Raw genomic sequence first — 13527 nt, 5'->3', positions numbered from 1 at the left:
ATAATTGTATCCTCCTACTTATAGTGGAGGATATAATTATCAATCCCATTAGAGATGTCAAAATAAACAATTGTGTCCTATGTAATTAGACCATATTTCGTACACGAATTGGGCTTTAGGAAATTGGTCATTGTTTTCGTGTGTCCCCAATTAGGTTAGGTCATCAAGTTGCCTTGCAAAAACAAAAACTTGTAGTAGGTACTTACTGTTGCATATTTTTGCTTCATTTATTAAAACCTAAATAAAATGTAAGTTGTTGTATTTACCAATATACTAATACATATTGATTTATTAGATTAGATGCGTCGTACATACAATATGTACCTATTACAAGATGAGATGCATATGTGTTGTATCCCAAGGGAATGCCAAGTGTCTATAATAATAAATATTTTTAAATCGTCGTACGTCATTTCAATCTTAAAAAAATTGCAATACATCTCTAAAATGATTTACGAAATTTACTTGGCTTACTTTTTTCAGGAGTTTCCTTCAATGTTGTAGATGCTGCTGATACGCTTACATTTTTTTTCTTCTTTAAATTATGTCTTTAAAAACTATTGCTTAAAATTAGCTACTTAAACGAGAGATGAATTTACTGCTCTTCCATAGTTTGATCTCCGGCATCCGCATCGCCGTCTTCACCTTCACACTGGTCATCACCAGCCTCCTCGCCACCTTCGGCATTATCGTCATCGCCTTCTTTGGCATTTTCATCTTTATTTTCTTCTGCCGCTTCACCATCCTTCTTAATTCCTACTTTGTCATATTTCTCTGACAGAAGAACATCAAATTTAGTCTTACGCAATGCTGTTCCATATTTTTCGTTGAAGGTTTGCAAACGCTTCAATGACATGCGCAGCAAAACAATATCCCTGTCGGTCAGAGATTCAACATCGGTGTTATTGGATTCGTATCTGAAAATGAGTCTATTTGCGGATCGCATGCCATCCCTTTCTTTCTTGGTCATTTTGGCGAGTGCAGGATCTAGTTTGGTTGCTGCAGCTGCGGGCTTTGTAGTCGCTGCTGCTTTTTTAGCCGCTCCTGGCTTGTTAGTTGTGGCTTTTCCAGCTGCACCAGGCTTGGGCTTACCACCAACACCTGGTTTTCCTGTATAGGGAACAAGCTGCTTAGATTTGTCGACACCACCTGTAATCTTTTTGATGGCAGTTTTCAAATCGATCAATTCCTTGACCACCAAGCTAGAGTGTAGAGCCAGGAGTTTGGCTTCCGACATTTCAATACCGGCATCCAACAAGGAACGCATCTTTCTCTTGGCCGCTCCGGATAGTCTAAAATCAAATGGATAGTTCTTTTTTGCTTCCTTTATGAGTTGTGTCTTTTTACGCTCAAAAGCGGCCAAGGCAGCACCTGTGACTTTTTTAACAGGACCGGCCGAGGCCCTAGCTGCTCCCTCCTTGAGGGTCTTTTCATATTCATCAATAATGGCCTTATTTTTGGCAAGAGAATTCTTCTCACTCACCGTCAACTTTGCCTGAGGGATAAGACTTAATTTCTGTACCAAGCCCGAGGCGGATTTATAACGTTGCATCTTCTGCAACTCTTCGATGGCCCATTTTTTGCCCAACTTTCTTTGGAAGCGTAAATTGCTTTCATAGTCCTGTATGATTTGAGTGTGGAATTGCAGATTTTTCAAATCACGTGGTGTACTGATGCCACGGGTTATTTTCGCCTCAATTTTCTTGCGAATAATGACGGATTTCATGTAGGTATCACGATCGACAACATTGCGCACTGGTTTTGTTTGTGGACCCTATGGTAGGCGAAATCAAAAGCATTAGTTTCTTGAATATGATGTGGAATGAGGTGATTTTTTTTCAATTGCAAACATTTCGAATTGATTGTGGGTGCGATTAAAAATAATTCAAGTTTATTTCCATGGTATAGCTTTACAATGCTTCAATTCGAAAAGTTTTCAGAATTTTCAATTTCTAAATTTTTAAACAATTGAGGTGTTAATGTTGTGTCCAATAAATATTAGTATTTAAATAATTACTCTGGGAGTCGTTTGGGACTCTTTTTTGAAGCTATCTTAACTTATATCTAGGATTTAATTTCAATTCATGTGTTAATGAAATATTTATATGGTATCATCCATTTATTCTAGTTTGTGCATATCCCACTTTTATGATATGGGATTCTTTCAACGCTGTGGATTTAAAATTCAAATTTCTACATTCCATCTCTTTCGTCCACAACAGGAAATATTTTTTTGCTGGACCCAGAACAGATTTCCCAATGTAAAGATCAAAAATGAATTAAGACCAAAACGAAATCGTTAACATATTCAGTATGGCTTCTTAGATACACACCGATGAATCTACCTTTAAGGGGTAGAATTTTAATTTAAGACAGTGGAAAAAGTCGGTGCTGCTCTATGGATTGTCATGATGCATAATTCAAGAAATTGTGCATTTTTGAATCGACAATTGAGACTGTGAGAATATTAAATACACACAAAGTTCGTCTAGTGAAACTTCTTCGCATATACCTGATATATGTGGTATATCATTGTCTCATCAACATATGTTTTCTCCTCCTGCATCCTTCATTTAAAAGCATTTTAGGTACTCCTCAGTTTTGATTTAGGGAATATTTTCTTTCCATTATGCATCAAAAGTCGGATCCCAATAATGCTTAGTTCCAAATCAAGATATCACATTTTTTAAAATATTGCATGTTTCTTTGTTTTAGAACTCGGGTGCCGCTCCCTCTTGATTATGACAAATTTGAAATATTTTGTTTTCGGGTGGATTCGTTTTAAATGAAAATGATAGAGAATATGGTTGTTTTTTCAACACTCCTCTTCCTCAGCTTACTTACACATTGCTGTGTCATTTGTTGCCACAGTTGAAAAACTGAGGATTTCTCGGAAAACCGCTCTACACCCCAAACTATTCCAATGGAGGATTTTCCCTGAAAAGTTCAGGTAAATGAGCGAGCACAATGAATGAGTTATTCTGATGAATTTTCTTCAGTGCATCTCAAGAATTTACAGGAATTGCACACAATTCAAATTGTATTGTCCTGCAGTAGGTATGAAGCCACAAATTAGATTTTAATTACCAGCAATAACTAGCTGTAAATCGTCATAGCCTTTATGATATTTATGGTTGTAACACATCAACCTTGGTCATATTTTATTTTTGTTCTCTATATATGGGAAATGTTCTATCCCCAGCAATTGCAGGGTGAGATGAAAAAACTGCAACCAGCTATCGTTAAAGCACTCCAGCATTTAAATGTGAATAAATCTTTTGTATCTCGTACCATCGCTCGTTACCGTAATAGTGGTAGCGTAGCCCGACGTCAAGGAAGTGGGCGGAAGAAAACAGCAACATTAGCAGAAATGATTCGAAAAGTAAAGAAGCGACTTGATCGAAACCCGCGTCGCAGTGGCCGAAAAAATGGCTCGTGAGCTGAACATATCGCAATATTCCATTCGGCAAATATTGAAAAATGAGCTCGGGGTAAGGCCATTAAAATTCCAAAAAGTGCAAGAATTTACACCGCAACAGAAAGAAAGTAGACTCAAAAGAGCTAAGGAGTTGCTTTGCTTGGACGAAGGTGGTGAACAGCCGAATTTGGTTCGTTGTCCAGCAGTTTGTAAACTTGCCAAAGAGGTTAGCTGAAAATGTGCACCTTCGGTTGGCCACCAGAACTAAAGCGCCGGCCATGGTGATGGTTTGGGCCGCCATAACAGCCGATGGTCCCTCTACGCTCGTTTTAATCGACCGTGGCATCAGAATAAATGCCGAAGATCGTCGCAAAAGTTTTCTGGAGGGTGTATTAAAGCCTTGGGCACGCAAACATTTTGGCCGCAGATCTTGGACATTCCAACAGGGCTCAGCACGCCCCAGCCAAGAATGGACCAAATACCGCAAAGCGGTTTCATTGGCCGCATGAAGGCAATAATTCTTGCCAAAGGTGACCAATTCAAACAAATCTAAACATATTCTTAAATTTGAAGCTATTCACATTTTTTGCTTTCATTAAAAAAAATTTAAAAAAAAAATTATGGCGTTTGGCCTTGTTGCAGTTTTTTTTTTATCTCACCCTGTAGTTCCAATTTTTCTTAGAAAATGGCAACAATTATAATACCATTGCAAAAAGGTACATTTTCACAGCAATTGATATATCATTTTGAAGATGTTATTTAAATGAATAGTGGAATACAAACCCACGATTGGGTACACAAACATCAACAAGGATTTTAGAAACAAACTGCATGCACCCCTTGTACACAGAAAAAGGGGTTTCTTTTTTTGGATACAGAAACAAACAAAACAAGTCGTAAAAGTGGAAGAAAATCCATTCAACTACTGTTTTTTTTTTGTGTTATGATAATGTACAGTTTCACGGAACTGGGAACTGTACAATATACATACAATACAAACTAAAATGTTACATTTTTTTTTGGTTTACCATCAAATAAATTTTTATGTTTTAATTACCATATTGCCGCCGGGCATTCCCGGGTTGGGAATAAAATTATTTCCTCCATTGTTCCATCCACCATTATTGAAGTTGTTGCCCTGCATTGGGAAGGGCATGCCTCCACCACCACCACCATTGTTTACACCGTTGTTGTTCCAAGACGAGGGGCCATTATTACTATTGAAGTTACCCCAATTGGAGTTTTGGTATGAATCTTGATTGGAGTTCCAATTTTGATTGTTACCCCAATTTTGATTGCCACCATTCCAATTCTGATTTCCATTACCATTGAAATTGTCATTGAAATTATTTGGACCACCAAAATTATTCAAGTTATTGCTGGATGATGGACCACCAACTTGATTTTGGTTGAAATAATCGCAGTTACTGTTGAAGCCTTGATTATTTCGACTTTGCATATTGGTAACGAAATCAAGAGCCTTTTCTCTGGCTACTTGCGGATTGAAACCCTCGCTGATGAAGCGTTGATAAACAATGCGACAAGCTTGGGTGAAATCTAAATTGTCCAAAGGACCGCCTGAACCACCGCTACTAATATTACTATTGCTGTTGTAATTATTTCCGCGGTTATTGTCAAAGTTGGATGATGACACATTGTTGGACCATGATGGTGCTGATGGTGGTAGGTTTGTTTGCCTTGAACTGTTGTTCCTAACCTCAAAGGGACCCGAATAATCGTCCGACATTGGTTTCAGTTGTACTGTATAACCATTATAGTTATAACCGTTTCTTGCCCGTATAAGATTTAGTGCATTTCTGGAGGGAATATCATGTTTAATTTATTCGATTTTTTGTTGTCTGTGAATGGCACATTTTGCACGCGCCTCGCTTGGCTTTCTCTTACCTTGTATTCTCGTACTCTACACACGCCATGGTGAAGTTGCCTTGGTTCTTCACATCGACGTATAGAAGACGGCCAAAGGGACTGCAAAAATCATCAATATTTCTGATAGTTGTACCTGGTGGCAAGTTTCCAATTAAAACGCGACTCATTTTGTAGTTTTTTTCCAAATTAAAATTCTATTAAGCAGCAAGAAATACGACCGGCACAATTCACACTTATGAAAGCAGCAAAATTTTTCTCTACACTGAACTCGAATGGCGTCGTGAGTTCGTATACGAATTCTGACAAATCGTAATGGCGTCGATAGCTCTGTCGATTTTCACAAATCGATATGCTCGTTATCGATGAAAACAATCATTCACAATAAGTAACTGACGTCGACTTGAATTCAATGGCGCTCAAGGCCATTACTCAGACCAATGCCTACCTTGGTAAAATAATTGAGAAAGTGGCATCGACACAGCTCCTGGGAAAACCAATTTTGGCACTGAAATGTTTGAATGAAAAATTATTGAAAAATATTTTTATCCAAAATTTATGTCAGAAAATATATTCCAGAAACTTTAAGATTCTGCTAGTTTTGCAGTTCTGGAAAAGAGTAAATAACGAAAAAAAAAACTATAATGTAAACGAAAATTTCTGAAAACAAATTAGTTTGTATAAATGCCTGAGACAAGTTCAAAAGAGAAAAAAAGGCAAGTTTTTGGCGGCAATTCTTTGTTTGTGAGAGAGAGGAGAAATGGAAATGGAAAAAATTAAGGGCTAAGTACATAAGAAGCTTGAAGTCATGGCACGGCCTATTTTGTGACATTTCACAAAGGAATTACAGAGCCGCACTAAAATCCTGCCGTCGTTTTTCATTATAATTTGGCATTAATATGCCTAGCCATGACTTCAAGCTTTATATGTATTTGCAGCCTTACTCGGGCTTGCATTTCCATTTTAATTTTTTGTTTTTATACATAAATATATTTTAAAATGAGAAAAAGGGCAATGATGAAAAAGAAAGTTAGTAAATTTGCATATTTTTATCTTAATTGTGTTAGTTGATAAAAGCCCAAATCACGACTTTTAGATCCCTTGTTTGCAGTCGATCCTCTTCCAATCTTTAAATCCTTAGCTGCATCCATGGTAGAAGAATATAGGTAGACGCTTCGACACAGCTGCTGTGACATTGAACTGTCAAACCAATTTTGGAATCGAAATTGTTGAATGAAAAAATACTCAAATTTGTAAATATTGTTAAAAAATGCATATTATAACAACCTCCGATTGGCGTCGTGTGGGAAAACATACACAAATATACATATTTTTGAAGAAATATTTAAAAATTTCTGACATATTAATGTTCCCAAGCGTTAATGCATCTACCTGTATTTTTCTACCATGGCTGCAACCTAGTTTTTTGTTTTGATTACTGAGTTTTATTGTTCATTTCCTGTATCTTTACATTTGTTTTTATACATAAATATAATTTAAAATAAAAAAAAGGCAATGAAGAAAAAGAAAATTTGTGAATTTGCATATATTCATCTAAATTGTGCTAGTCGATAAGAGAGCAATTCTCGACTTTTAGATCCCTTGTTTGCAGTCGACCCTCTTCCAATCTTTAGATCCCTTGCTACAACCTAGTTTTTTGTTTTGATTACTGAGGTTTATTGTTCATTCCCCATATATCTTAACATTCGTATCTCGAGTTGCCATATCGATGGTAAAAATTGAAAGAAAAGAGAAAGAAAACCAACAAAAAGACGCTTGGAAAATATTTTGTTTATAAACAAAAATCCAAAAAATATTAAAAAATGTGCAAAAATCATTAAAAACATTCTTCATAACATAATGTTTGATAGAAGAATATGTTTGATGTGGGCAATTGAAAAGTGCAAAGATCCAAACATACAATGCAACATCCAAGATTGCAGGACTCGAGGTAGACAAGCTTAAATGTTGAAATATTTAGTTGGAAAAAATAAAACATCAAAATCAAACAAAAATGACAAATATTAAAAGTGTCAATTTTTATGATCTATGTCGCGTCTGTACGACGACAACAACAAATACAGGGAAGATTGAGATATTTTCCGCCGAAGGAAAATCCAAAAACATGAATTGCAAATTAGCGGAATGTTTGTCTTTAAATGTAAGTTGCTGACTATCATCCATGTAGCAACGTTGTTTAATAAATTCCCTTTTCCTTTAGGTCGAGGAATCGGATCGTTTGCCAAAGGTCGTGTGTCAAAAATGTTTGCAAACACTGGAAAACTTTACGGAGTTTCGAAATCTATGTAAAAATTCTCAAATGATGTTGAACTCATGCCTTGATTCATCACAGAATGGTGCAAAAGTTGTGGTGAAGGAATCAGTGGGAAAAAGTGGTGGTGGGCTTCAGACACCATCAACAGTGACGTTGGCGCCATCACACGCACAACAAATGCCTGTATTTACTCTACAAGGTTCGAATTTAGTGGCCCAAGCAATGCCAACCAACAATGTATCACATCAAAATCAGGATTTTCTTAATTCCATAATGCAGGCTGTTGGAATACAGGTACATGTTCGATGATAAAAATAAATACTGCTAAACCCTTTCAATTCCTAATTTGCTTGCCCCACTTTTACAGAGTGAAAAGCCTGCCGTACCCCAATATACCATTACGTTGGATAATTCTGCACAGCAACAGACATTAAATCAACAGTTACAACAACAAATGACTAATCAAGCTGCAGCTGCTGCTGCAGCTGAAAAGGAGAAGGAGGCAAAGAACAAGTAAGTCTTCTTCTTTAATCGTTGGGGATTTTTTTGAGCATGTTTTTTTATTTTCAGTGCTCTGGAAGAGTTTTTAAAGCTTAAACCCAATATTAAGGTGACACCAATTGGAAAGAAAAATCCACAGCAGCAGCAGCAGCAGCAAGTTCAAGCCCAACAAGAACAAATTATTCAACAGCAGCAAATTCAACAACAGCAGCAACAGCAACAAATTCAACAACAGCACCAGCAACAACAACAACAAGAGCAATTGGTACAACTTCAGCTGCAACAGTTACAACAGCAACTACAGTTGCTAACATCCCAACTGCAACCGCAACAAATTACTATTTCAGCTCCATCCATTGCAAACCTCCCGCAGCCCCATTTAACACAGCAAACCAATGCAATAATGTCCTCCACAATGGATGGCAGCACACTATCCAATTCGGACAGTGAAGACTCAAGTCCGTCGAAAAATAAGAAACCCAAGCTCAATTTTGTTTTTACAACACCGCCAAACAATAACAACAACAACAATACCACACCCACTGCTACCCTCTCAACTCCCATGCCGCAACTAACAACTTCCCTAAATACTCATAACCCAGGTCTGGGACCACAAATACAATTTCAGCTACAGCCCACTTTGGCACCCCAGGCAATATTGCAAGGTGGTCAACCCAATGCTGCTGCTACATTACTCTCGAATTTGGCACCACTTTTACAACCGCAGACACAATTGAATCCTGCGGCCGCCTTGCAGGCACAATCATTGGCCAATGTTGGACAAAATTCCTCTTCGAATATGTTGTTGCCCATCACCATTAAGGATGAAAACACCGATCAACAATTTGTGGCTCATATTGATGCCAAGAATTTCATCTTGCCCACAACATATCAATTGCAAATGAAGGTTGGTACGATCTCGAAGTTTAAAATTCTATTATTCATATTTTCCACATTTTAGCTTCAGCCACAGATATCCGGACAACCAATAATGCAACTGGCACCAACCATTCAGTTAGCCCCCAATCAGACATTCCAAACAGCAGCAAATATGGCGACATTAAATAATACCCCCTCCGGTTTAGGTTTTAACTCAGCCACCTCATTGCAGATTACTCCAGCCACAACACAATTGCAACAAAGCCCCGTAGCCGTATCGAAGCCAGAACCAACAGCCCCACAACAGAGTCAAACATTTAAACAACCAGCCCCAGTGACAGCAAAAAATATTCAAATAACATCACAGCAAATCATCAATCCATCCGTAAAAAAGGAAGTCCCAAATCAAGAAGAAGATAAGCCAAAGAAATCTTCATTGCCCTTGGATCAGGATCAGGGAAGTCGTCAAAAATATAAAATATCCCAAGCTGCCGGTGCCAATACCATTGAAATAACACCGAACACCAGTTTTACACAACAAATCATGCAACAAGTGCAACAGCAACAACAGCAAAAACAAAAACTGCAACAGCAAACCGCAAGTTCAACTCTCACAACACAACATGGTGGCATAACTGTGCAGCGCATAACTACAAAAGCGTCCAATCAAAACATTGTCCCAAGTTCCCCCAGTGAAAGTGAAACAAACACGCCGACCAAAAAATCCATGCCCGCAAATTTACCAACATTGCCGATTTTGAACAAAAACAATATTACCATAAGTCGTGTAACGAACACACAGCCGAATCAAACACAGCATCAAAATCAAATCAATAAAGCAGCAGCAACAAATCGCAGTCCAGTGGCCAAGCTGCCAGCTGGATCTGCAACAAATACTGGACTAAAAGTTGTGACTCAACAATCCAAAAATCACACACAAGCAATAACGGTAACTCAAGCTGGCCCAAAGCCATCTCAGCCGCAATCTCAGCCATTGTTAACACAAAAATCTCAAGTCATTGGTACCATACCCAAGACAACATTAAATGCCTCGCCACCAAAGAAATTCGTAAAGAAAGTGATGAACAACAGCAACACCACCACCACCACGGTGGCAGAACAAAAACCTGCAACAACAGATCAAGGTACTTCTTCATCCACATCTGTCTCAACATATATGCCATCTCAGCAGCAACAGCAGCATACAACGATAACTGGTGTTGATACGAATACAAGTGCTCCTGGCCCCGCCAATAATATTGAATGTTCCCAATGTGGTCGTGTTTTTAAGAAAAAAGAACATTTGACTCAACATCTCAAGTTGCACACGGGCATACGACCGTTCAAATGCAGCGAAGAGGGCTGTCCTAAGGCATTCAATCGCAAAGAACATTTGCTGCGCCATCTGGTATCGCATTCGGGCAAGAAAATGTTTAGCTGTGATATTTGCCAGAAACCTTTCTCACGCAAGGATAACCTGAGTAAACACAAGAGGTAAGTAGAGCCATAATGGCCTATGAATTTAGAACATGTTGTTACAAAAAATTATGTAATGTAAAAATTCTTTAGAAGAAAGTACGTTTTCTTATATTGCGACGGTGCGACAGAATTCAACTTTTTCGATAATTACAAGGTAAACTCCAGCAGATTATGGAAGTAGAGCTAAAAATGGGAGAGACCTGTTTCGGCGTTTTAAAAGTTTACAAAACAAGTTAACTTAAATAGAGAAGGCAAATTCTCCTACCTTTTCTACATTTTTGTATTAAGATGGCAATGAAACTGTCCTGCTCTTTCAAGGAAAAGACTACGGGATATTCCATTTATACCCGTTTGTAACATTCCGAAATATTCGTCGTAGACCCCATAAAGTATATATATATTCATAATCAGCATAAAATTCTAAATCGATTTAACTTTGTCCGTCTGTCTGTTTGTCCGTCGAAATCAGGATACAGCCAACATTATTTGACGTACAGCTTAAAATTTGGCATAACAATTTGTATTGTGTCTAGGATGATTGGTATTGAAAATGAGATATATCGGTCCACGTTTTCGTATAGCCCGATGTTATGGTATTTCCCGATATTCGGTATTTTGATGTTTTTTGCCACATTTTTCCACGGATTTGTCTAAAAATTGGTATTTGTAGGTCATAATGGGTTCTAGCTTCGCTAGCGCTACATTCTATGTTAGGTCTACGTTTTTGTATAGCCTCCATATAACGGTACCTCTCAAAATTCGGTATTTTGATAATTTTGGCCAAATTTTACCACGGATATGTCGGATATTGGTATTGTAGTTCGCAATGGGTTCTAGCTCCGGTGGCATTTGTAGGTCATAATGGCTTCTAGCTTCGCTAGCGCTACATTCTATGTTAGGTCCGCGTTTTTGTATAGCCCCCATATAACGGTACCTCCCAAAATTCGGTATTTTGATAATTTTGGCCAAATTTTTCCACGGATATGTCCAAAAATTGATATTGTAGTTCGCAATGGATTCTAGCTTCGGTGGCGGGACATAGTATATATAAGTCCACGTTTTTCTAAAACTCACATATAACAATACCCACCGATATTCGGGATTTTGATGATTTTTGCCACATTTTTTCACGGATTTATCCAAAAATTGGTATTTGTAGTTCGCAAAGAGTTCTAGGTCCACGTTTTCCTAAAGCGCACATATAACGATTCCCACCGATATTTGGTATTTGGATAATCCTATTCACATTTACCCACAAAATTGGTTTAAATTTGGTATTTAAGAAGATTTGGTATATGACAATCCTTGAAGTATAAAATTGTCTATAGATGTTCCCGTTTGGGTATATATAACAGCCTCACACACTTTATGGTTTTTCGAAAATTTGACAGCGTTATCCAAATGGTCTTACTGGTATTTGTAGTTTAAACCAAAATACGTTTGAATTCAATACTTTTATATAAAAATGTTTTCTTTACCCAAAGGTGAAGCATATTAAAAGTTCCGTCCGACTTAATGTTTTTAACTTTTATCAAAAATTTGGCAAGATTTTTCATGTAATTATTTTTTGAGTTGATCAGTTTAATTATTAGTATTATTATTATGGAACTGCTAAAAAAACTACAAATTATTCTCTATTTCCAGAATTCATACAGACGACAATGCCAGTAATTTTGTTTGTGAAATATGTAACAAGAGTTTTGTTGTCAAATCGTATTATACCCAGCATAAAATGTTGCACAAAACAAATGCCATACCCGATGATGGTGATGAGGAAGAGGAGGTAAGATATATATTTCCTTGATTTTTATGGGAAATAATTATTCATTTATATTTTTTCCATTTCTTAAAGGACAAACATTCTGAGAATATTGCAGAACAAAATACCAACAATAACAGAGAATCTCTCAATCAAAATGAGCAACAGAATCAGCAGCAGCACCAACCGCCAGCCTCAACTAATCCCCAATTGACGACGACAACAATATCTCAGCAACCACAGCAACAAACTCTGCATTTGGTTCCACAAATAATGCATATGGTTACAACGCAGGACATGTCCGGCGGCAGTACAATAACAATACAAGCCGCCAATGATCCAAATTCAAGTGCCACACTAAAGGAACACGATGCTACTGTCCTTAACCTGCCCACCTCTTTGGCGAATTTTGTGCAATTGTCACAGGCTCAATTTGTCAATGCATCGACTGGACAAATAATGGGACATTTAAAAATTGAGAAATGAGTCGTCCATGGAACAGTATATAAAATAAAATGGAATCTCAATCAAATCCATGTTTGTTTATATTTGAGGAGTTTGTTTTTTTTTTTTTTTTGCAACTCATCTGCAATTATGTATATTTTTAAATTATTTTGTTTATTTTGTTTTTAATTATGTACAAATATGTGTTTTTATATATATAGGTGTGTCTGTCTTTATCTATGTGTTTTGTGTATGCCAGATTTGAATTGTTTCAAACATGTTTGCCACTTATAATTTGGAACATTGTTTAGAATATCAATTGCAATTTTAAATTCAGGTCAATCCGTAAATGTGAGAAAAACATATATTTAATATTTTTAATTTGTATAGAGGTTTGGAATCCAATAAGGAAATGAAAATGGAATAAGTATTCAACACTATTGCTTGAACCAAAATCTAATTAGTTCCAAACTTTTTCAATATTCTTGTAAATGTAAATTTTTAAAACAAATAGGTACATACCTTTTTTATTAAGAATATAATCTATCCATAGTGTTGTGTATCAATAATATGTCATACATTAATTAAATATTTGTTCTATTCATTATTACTTTTTTTATACAATATTTATTAAATAAATATGTTTTGACATCGTATTTCACCCCTTGATTTGTTAAGCAAGTGTAAATATTAATTTGTATCTGTAAAAATACAATTTAAGCATAAGCATTTATTAGAATTAATAATTGCCATTAATTATATGTAAGTCTTAATACATAGAATATGCATATAAATATTATTATTATTAAACAAAAAAACAAACACACATATTTTACTAATTGCGAAAGCAATAAAAAGTTTAATAAATACAGAGTGGAAATATTTTCA

At 36.5% G+C, this 13527-nt stretch overlaps 2 protein-coding genes across 2 annotated transcripts; one reads left to right on the top strand and one right to left on the bottom strand.

Annotated features, from left to right (window-relative positions):
* Positions 1-249: 249 nt before the first annotated feature.
* Positions 250-5586, bottom strand: LOC101897469 (general transcriptional corepressor trfA). Its single transcript, XM_005184948.4, has 3 exons — positions 5324-5586; positions 4476-5235; positions 250-1774 (listed from the first exon to the last, which is right to left on the bottom strand). Exons 1-3 carry the CDS (start codon positions 5470-5472, stop codon positions 596-598), a joined length of 2088 nt encoding a protein of 695 aa, XP_005185005.2. The 5' UTR covers positions 5473-5586; the 3' UTR covers positions 250-595.
* Positions 5587-6989: 1403 nt separating this feature from the next.
* On the top strand, positions 6990-13239 carry LOC101900500 (putative mediator of RNA polymerase II transcription subunit 26). Its single transcript, XM_011294821.3, has 7 exons — positions 6990-7463; positions 7524-7871; positions 7945-8090; positions 8148-8985; positions 9040-10451; positions 12081-12219; positions 12289-13239. Exons 1-7 carry the CDS (start codon positions 7317-7319, stop codon positions 12679-12681), a joined length of 3423 nt encoding a protein of 1140 aa, XP_011293123.2. The 5' UTR covers positions 6990-7316; the 3' UTR covers positions 12682-13239.
* Positions 13240-13527: the final 288 nt, after the last annotated feature.

The sequence above is a fragment of the Musca domestica genome, unplaced genomic scaffold (assembly GCF_030504385.1).
Source record: "Musca domestica strain aabys unplaced genomic scaffold, Musca_domestica.polishedcontigs.V.1.1 12, whole genome shotgun sequence".
Lineage (NCBI taxonomy): Eukaryota > Metazoa > Arthropoda > Insecta > Diptera > Muscidae > Musca > Musca domestica.
This window is presented reverse-complemented; position numbering and strand designations above follow the sequence as displayed.